The sequence below is a fragment of the Malus domestica genome, chromosome 02 (genome assembly GCF_042453785.1).
Source record: "Malus domestica chromosome 02, GDT2T_hap1".
Lineage (NCBI taxonomy): Eukaryota > Viridiplantae > Streptophyta > Magnoliopsida > Rosales > Rosaceae > Malus > Malus domestica.
The window spans coordinates 14,938,132-14,946,726 of NC_091662.1; the positions used below are offsets into that span (position 1 = coordinate 14,938,132).

General features: G+C 36.9%; 1 protein-coding gene across 1 annotated transcript; it reads right to left on the minus strand.

Moving 5' to 3' along the window:
* Window positions 1-219: 219 nt before the first annotated feature.
* LOC103403246 (histone-lysine N-methyltransferase CLF) lies at window positions 220-7,978 on the minus strand. Its single transcript, XM_008342074.4, has 17 exons — window positions 7,723-7,978; window positions 6,966-7,070; window positions 6,542-6,861; window positions 5,563-5,724; window positions 4,900-4,984; window positions 4,573-4,728; window positions 4,441-4,488; window positions 4,294-4,365; window positions 3,487-4,196; window positions 2,867-3,002; window positions 2,529-2,752; window positions 2,201-2,332; window positions 1,282-1,372; window positions 1,059-1,106; window positions 855-983; window positions 693-770; window positions 220-613 (listed from the first exon to the last, which is right to left on the minus strand). The coding sequence occupies exons 1-17, from the start codon at window positions 7,783-7,785 to the stop codon at window positions 422-424; spliced, it is 2,751 nt and encodes a 916-aa protein (XP_008340296.2). The 5' UTR covers window positions 7,786-7,978; the 3' UTR covers window positions 220-421.
* Window positions 7,979-8,595: the final 617 nt, after the last annotated feature.

Here is an 8,595-nt window from a genome sequence, read left to right on the forward strand (position 1 = left end):
CACCAATATTAACAATCCCAAACGAAACATATGAGCATTTTTTTGTAATTCCCAAAGTAGCACCTGATACCTCCACTTCTAGGTGCCTTTTTTATATAGTAAATTCTTATCGTGCTTCTAATAATTTAGCAGAAGCATTCCCAAACGAGTTCTTCATCTTACTAGTCAATGTATTCGGTGACATATACATCTATGTTTTAAATAATAAGATCATGCCAGTTAAATAAATTTAGCTTTTGGAATAAACATGAATTGTTAGAAAATGTAATTCAATTTTTCTGTTTTGAGAAGGCAATGGCCTCTCTCCAACAAAATGATCAAGAATACATCTGTGGTCAATGAAAATGATGCATCTTCTCTAACTCTAAAAGAATGGCCAAAGAAAGAATCGTAAATCTACTGATTCAAATTAATCTTCCGGTTAAGCAAGCTTCTTCGCACGACCACTTGAAGGAGCTCCATCGTCCTTTTTTGACCCGGATGCCTCAGGCTTCCGCGCCCAAGCAGGAGCTCTGTCAGGCTCGTAACGGTAATCATAGAAAAGTTCCTCTCCTGCCGCAATTCGTTCCTTGGCAAATATGCCCACCCTGTGATCTCCCGCAACCATAATGACCTGCCATGGACGGGTTTATGGTCATATCCAAAATGTTTTTAGCGGGAAAAAAGAAGGAAAAAATATGTCAAAAAGGTACCTTCGCATAGCAATTTGGATCTGGAGAATGGTTGGCAAACTTCAATTTATCACCCTTTCGATAAGCATCAAGGACAAACTGCACAAGACAAATGCTTATTCATGCTGTTGAACAATAGGAGGCTAGATATGACGTCGAATCAAAAGGTGTTGATATACATGCCTGATCGTTCAGATTGAAGAGAAATGATGAATTTTCACGGTCATATATTTTTCCACGCTTATCTGCTTCACGATGTGAGATCAACTCCCCAGTATACTCACCAAGGTATTCGTGCTTGGGGACACTATTCTGATGGGTGGCAAGGAAAATAAGCCAGCGCAAAAGGAAAAGCACACACAAGATATCATTAAAATGGAACACTACCTTCAAGAACGCACCCCAGCCAGATATGTCAGATCTTCCAAGTAAGACCTGAAGATAAATTAGGATAAAAGCAGTCATTACTAGAGGACTTCAATCATTTTGAGTATTCCTTCCGCAACTTCAACAACCCGTGAAGTAAATTTTTCACATAATGCGCTAGATTTTGACCATGGATCTATACAAGGAAAGAAAAAGAAATGAAACAGTAAAGAGGTGTGATTACCCTTTGCTGTTGTTTCAGAAGAAGCTTCATATTTCTACACTCATAATTGTCACCTCTTTGGCTTGGAACCCCAAGGGTACCGTCACCGCAACTGAAAAATGAAATTTGACAGGTCCGTACGTTGAAAGTTTAACAGAGAAAAAATGCAGCCCACATTTGTATGAACTTATTTCTTAGTCACACAGCACCTACTGCTCCTACGTTTATATATTCCATATACATAAGCCTACGATAAGTTATATTGTCCAAACCCTGCGCATACTTATAGCATAAAATGCCACGCCATTCTGACTTATTAGATAAATTTCAACCATTTGATCAAACTGTAAATTTCAGAAACGAATTCATACAGTAGAAAATGAGCATTGTTCACGCAATCACCGGAATGGTGGAAAATCTTTAAGGGATTAATTGAATTTGCTACCACTTAATTATGCCTATCTGATTCAAAAATGTGGAAAATGGTGTAGACATACAGAGCCATAGATTAGGCATAGAAAATTTAACTGTGATACTAATTTCAGCATTGCAAATAAATACGGTTAAAGTTAAACGTGCTCAAAACTAAAAGTTATAAATCCGATCACAACAATCACCGGAATGGTGGAAAATCTTTAAGGGATTAATTGAATTTGCTACCACTTAATTATGCCTATCTGATTCAAAAATGTGAAAATGGTGTAGACATACAGAGCCATAGATTAGGCATAGAAAATTTAACTGTGTTACTAATTTCAGCATTGCAAATAAATACGGTTAAAGTTGAATGTGCTCAAAACTAGAAGTTATAAATCCGATCACAATGAGGCATGAGCTGTCTGAAGCACATCAATAATGCCATGCATCATAGTCCAGGCTCCAAACACATCACCAAGTACCACGAAAAGATTTTTCACCAAACAAAAAGTTATAAGCGCACCTGACCCAGCAATTCCTACAAACATCCGGATCGCATTCCCTGTCTGCAGCAAAACAAGGACACTGACGGCTTCGGCATTGACTTTTAGCACAATGACAGCCTCTAAATCTATTTTTGCAAGTCTTTGGACACCTAGACAAATAAGTTTGGGCAGATAAGTTTGGAATTATCATTGGAAAAGCCAAAATTCGACGGACATGAACTAAAGAAACAATTAAATCTATGAAGCCAAATCAATGAGGTCAGCTGTAGAGCAAGAGAAAATTTTACAAAAGCCATTATCTGTCCTTTTTCAGAAATATAATTATCAGGAAAAAGAAAAGCTCACCCACAGTACTTCTCACAACAAGTCCCATTTTGTAGACAAGAACACTGTTTTCCACAAGCTGTTTGGCAAGTACATGGATTATACTGCCTGCAAGGCTGATCTTTTCTCTCAGTAATTCGTTTCCTGATTGAATGGTAAGCAGCAGATTTCCAAGTATACTTCAAACGACGAACTCTACCCCTTCTACGTAAAAATTTTGATCTTCTTCTAGCTTCATTATTACCCTAAAGTTCGTTTCAACATAGACAAAATAGAATCACTTGTTTGGGCAGAGAGGGTTCTGTCATAAGTAGATAAGCCTATAAAAAAAAAAGGACTATAAATCCATTTAAGTCAACCTTGGAATACCCTTCAACAAGGGAGTTTGCAGCATCACCTGCTTGGCAGGACATCTTACTCTCTGAGAAATTCATATACTGAAACACCTCCCAACACGTTTTCATACCATTTAAAAGGTTCCTTGCTATTAAGCAGCTGCGATGAGAGATGTGAAACCCATTATAAGATGGAAACAGGAAGAAGTACGTTAAGTAATTAATAAATCCAATGGGCTATCCAGACATAAAGATGCAGTTAAAATCAAAAGGAAACTCTCTACCACTGGCACAGTTGCACCTTATATTTCAAGAATGGATGTTCTTAACCAAATTCTTCTGTATCCACCTTAGGAACTTCCCTAGACGATACGGTAGATTGATTACAAAACTATAGGATGCTAAACATTACAAGGTCAAGGCATACCCACATCAAAACAAAAAATTAAGACATACTCGTTAACTCTTTTCTTTTCTTTACTTATTTTATTTTGAGGAGGGGGTGGTATTGTGTGTCTGGGTTGCTGCTCTTTGTGCAGATAAGTTTACATGTATCTAACTAATACCCAACATCAGTACCATTAACTAATTACATACACAACAGAAAATAAATCAACTAAAGAAAACACATTACATCCACTGACCTGTTGCTGCCAAATATCTCTCTGCCTTTCTCAAAAAGGCCCTTCTCAATGGTTTTCCATGTTTTATCATCACTTAATTCTTGTTTATATATGTTTTCATCAACACATTCTTCTCTCCTCAAATTGTCATCACTACTTGTGGCAGGTGGATCAGCGATCATCTCATCCAATGCACCATCAAGAGATTCACCCTGAACAACTGTATTACTGCCCTTGGCAGGTGATTCCTTCCTCCTAAACCCTCCACTGGTAGAAGATTTCAGATTCTTTTGTGAAGAAGAACTAGTGTCTTCATTATCTTTGGATGAATTAGATCTAAACTTCATATCACTTGAACAAAGACCAACATTAACAATGGAATCGGAATCAGAAACCACCATTTTCTTCTGCCTCTTCTGCATGCAAACTAAAACACGTTCTGCAACTCTCTTGCTGTTCCTCTTACGAATTCCACTTTTTCCAGCTAGCCTAGTCTTTGTGGGCGATTGATGATTTTTATCACTACCCTGCCTGGATCCATTCTCTGAATCACTGCTTTCTGAGATGTTTTTTGCATTTGATGAAGCACTTTCACTTTGGCCAGACTTTGACTTCTTTCTAGAAGATTTCTTTCTGGTTGATATTTGAGCACTAGCACCATCCAATGACGTGGCATTTTTTTCTTCAGGATCACCATTGCTCACTCTAGCAATTCTTTCAGACTTCAGTACCTAAAATGAGACAATTTGAAACCACATAATCATTTTTTTCCAATTCTTTACACAATTCCCAGCTACACATCACAGTAATCATGTGCACGACACATACTGATCTATAGCAATTCGGACCGCATGATACTTTTTCATCATCTGGGGGTCTCCAAAGAGGTTGTTTCTCAATCTGACAATAACTTTTATCAGCACAGGATATAAAAGTCTGGTGTCACGGTCAGACAGCTATTAAAAAATTACTTACAGGAAAGACAAGATCCTGTGAACATCCATGTAATCTGCAATCAAATACCTGCCAAAAAGAAACAACCGCGGAACAGAGTTAGAAAAGATAACCCAACAAACATGCAAGTGAAAGTAGAAAAAGAATACTTACTAGGCAGCGACGACAAAATAGGTTGTCAAATGAATCGAGAGCTGCATCCAGATCTTTATCAAGAAAAGAATTCCCAATTTGTGAACTGTCTTCAGTATCCCTATTCTTACATCCCCCCGAAGCCTCCTCTTCCTTTAAGAGAGTATCATATCTTGCCTGTATAAGACGTTTGATGGAGTTTCATATCTCTGTAAAGCCAGCACAAAGCAAATGGGAAACGGCTGGACCAAAGCTTACGCTGACTGGTTTTTATCATGTTATGAATTGGAAACAAGCATGGCAGAATGGCAAGCATTCCTGAAAAATAGAAAAATGAAACTTCCATACCTTGACTTCAGATGGACTTCTAGAGAAATATTGTGCTAATGACTCCAGCACTGGATCAGAGATGCCAACTTCTTTTATAGCCGAGCTGGTAAATTCAATGAAATGTCCATAAACCAATTAGTTCACTTTTCATACGGTATATAAGCACATACAATTTCAAATTTGAGATTCAACATATGTTTAAGGAAAATATATCAAACTGAAATTATTATGTCAAGATGATAACCTAGGTCTTGGACTAATATTATTGCAATAGAGGACTGAATATAAAGGTCAGTTCAGTTCACATTTATATAGTTTCCGCATAATGAAAAGAAATGAAATAGTAATTCAATTAACTCAACTGTACCCAGTACAAAATGGACTTTGGTTTCTTCTCCCTTACAATGTTGTACATTCAAAATTGACCGAGCTATTATAAAACTGTGTCCATCCCAGAGAGAGAGTGACAGGCACTAAACAAATTTAACTCTTCCGCTAAAGCTAAGGACTATAACCATAAATTAGGTCAGTGAAAGCCACTTGAAGTGGTATTATTGGCTAAGACAAAATATTCTAGGATTAGATGTTGATAACTTATATATATACCTACACTATATTAGGCCTGCACACAAAAGGAAATAAATCATAGTTTATCACATTAGTAAACATGGTTATACCAACCGAAGTATAAAGTCTTCAGATTCAACAAAAACCCTTTTTTCCTCTTCTTCATCAACTGCTTCCTCCTCACTATCACTACATATAAGCGCTTCACCTCCATTTTGATCATAATAAATTCTTCTTCGACCTACCACTGACTGATCTTCTGTCATTCTTTGGTTTCTGTACCACATATCAAAAAAAAAAAAAAAAAACAATGATATCACAAATAGGCACAAATGAATAGAAACGGAAAGAAAAAAAAAAGACAGACGGATTATATGACATGAGTTTCACATTGTTGAACAACAATGTAAACCATCAACTAAAAGAGGCCACATCCAACAAATAGTAGAACTCAGTAACTGCATGTTACCAGATCCAATTAATAGTGCAATACAAGATGACACAAAAGTCAAACGAGTAAAGTGAAAAACGATATATATTTGAAGCAGTAATCGATGGATGTTAATGATGAAATGGTCTCTAAAAATTGCATGATCTAATTGGAAACAAGGGAGAATAAGAGAAAAAAGAGACCAATAAATACAACAAATCTTATCTTGCTTATAGCAAAAGGTTGAAGACATAATAGTAAATGTTTTCTCTTGTCCGGAATATTAAATCTATTTCAACCAGTCACTGCTATTCAATAAAATGTACATACAATATTAGTTTGGAACTACAAAAAGAGTATGACGAATGAGACTGATTCCCTTTGTACTATTTCAATCTCATTTCAATCTCTTTTCAATCTCTTTCCATGAACATAGATTAAACCATACAATATACTTGCAACTAGCTGATGTTCTGTAGAAGGACCTCAAATTTCATTAATCAACTTATAAATTTAATCTTTTTGGTGTTCCAGAATGTAAAACATATTCCCCTTCACACAGGCGAACAAGGACCATGGAGCATGTGATAATATGCAACACAATAATATATTCAAGTTGAAGTATATGGGTCATGAAAAGAATAGACCGTGTGTAGGCTAAACCTGTCCAAAAATATCCATGCGGTATAAGGGGGTAGTCTTTTAACTTCCGGAAGCTTGATAGGACGAACAGAACTCTTGACTGCTACATTAGATTCTAGTAGAACTGCCGTGGACCCATGACCATCTTCTTGAGAGCTATCGTTGCTCTCATTGCTTAATTCAATTCCATTTTGCAAGGCAAATGCATCTTTTTGCCTCTTTGTCAATAGATCTACACTTCTACTAGCATCAGTTAACCTACTACTTCCTCTTTCCGTTGACAATTTATACATGTCGTTGGTGACACCAGCCAACTTCTGCTTGTTTACCTCCATTCTTTTCTGCAATGAGAAAATACTTAGTATTATGAGAACAAAAACCTGATGTAGTTCTATTACTTTCGGGTATCAATACAATAATCGCTATAAGATCCATGAAGATGCACCTTTATAGAAGTAGCCCGGTTAAAAACAACTTGCTTCTTTAGATTTTCTATGAGCAGTGAAATCTCCTTCCGGGTTACATCCATGTTTTCTTGCGATCTCGTCATCTGCACAAACTAGATGTTACGTGTGATCCAACTTATAACCCTAAATTATAAAATACCCAGACAAAAAGTAGAATAAATAAGCAGGTAGAAGTCACGCTGGAGTTGAATGAACACAGAACAAAGTGGTTCAAAGAGCGGGTAGCACTCTCTATCAACAATTTGAGCACAAAAAGCTATATCCAATCTTTCTATTGCAATCACTTTTTAAAATGCAAGCTAAGCAGGAAAAAATAAAACTACGTCCAGAACTGTCGATCAGCGAAACTATTTTTGCAAATGCTGTAGTACCATTCCTAAGTTGAAAGGCATTCGTTGAAATCACATGGTAAATTAACCGAAACATAGATAGCATCATCGAAATTGGCACTTAAAATCTAATGAAGCAGAAGCCAAATAAACAATGCTGCTACATATCTCTCCAAATCAACCCACATTGATAAAATTCCTACACGTATGCACTTATATTAAATGCATATTGAATGTATATAAATATAAAAAACAAATATATATATATATATATATATATGTAAAGGCACACACATTGACCAGATTAAACTCAATACAAGAGCTTCCATTAATGGCATAATTTAAGCAGAGTTTTCATTGATTTACAGAGAGAAAGAGATCGAGCAGGAGAGCCGAAGGATTATACCGGAGGGTCCTCGTGAAGCTCCGATCTATTGGCGGAAGCTGAAGGCGAAGCCTTCGACGCCATTGTTGGCGGCGAAGCTGGGGGAGGTTATTCGGGCCGGGAACGCAATTTTGGACCGGATCGGATCCGATTCGTACAGAGGCAGCAGTCCTGGGTAGGACTGGTGAAGTGTACGGTAGGGTTTGGGAGAGAGGAATTTGGCGGGTCGGGCTTGAAACGCTAATCAGGTCTCAATGTGGGAGGGACCGACGGAGGATTTTTGGCCGTTTTAACGGAGACGTAATTTCATTTATTATTTTATAAAATAAAAAAAAAGTGGAAATTAGAATTAGATGCCATCGTCCAGACGTTTTTAACTGAACATTTATGCTTTTTTTTAGTTTTTTATTAAGCTTTTAAGTTTTTTCATTAAGGCCACCTTCAATTGAAAGTTGGTCAGGTGGCTCGTAAGCCCTCTAACTCTCCAAGAAATTAATATTTTAAGAAATAATGCAGGGATATATTTATTATCATCTCCAACCGAGGGTCAAAGGATTATAGGGCTAGTTTTAGCCCTGTCACAAAAACCGTCTCTAATCGATGGTCAAAAGGCTATAATATGGAATGTGAAGAATTGAAATAAAATGATGTAAGATAGTATGAAATGGTGAAAATATGTGAGAAATGATGTAAGAAAAAAGCTAGAAATTAAAAAAAAAAATGGGCTGGGACAAAAAAAAAAACCCTAAGCCCTGAACCCTAAACCCTAAAGTGGGCTGGGCAAATGGAAAGAACAAAAAAAAAATAATAATAATAATTAATTCTAGCTGGCTGAAGATGACCAATTAGTTGGTCCCTTTTTGTCCAGTAGGGCCCCCACGAGCCCTTTGGCCT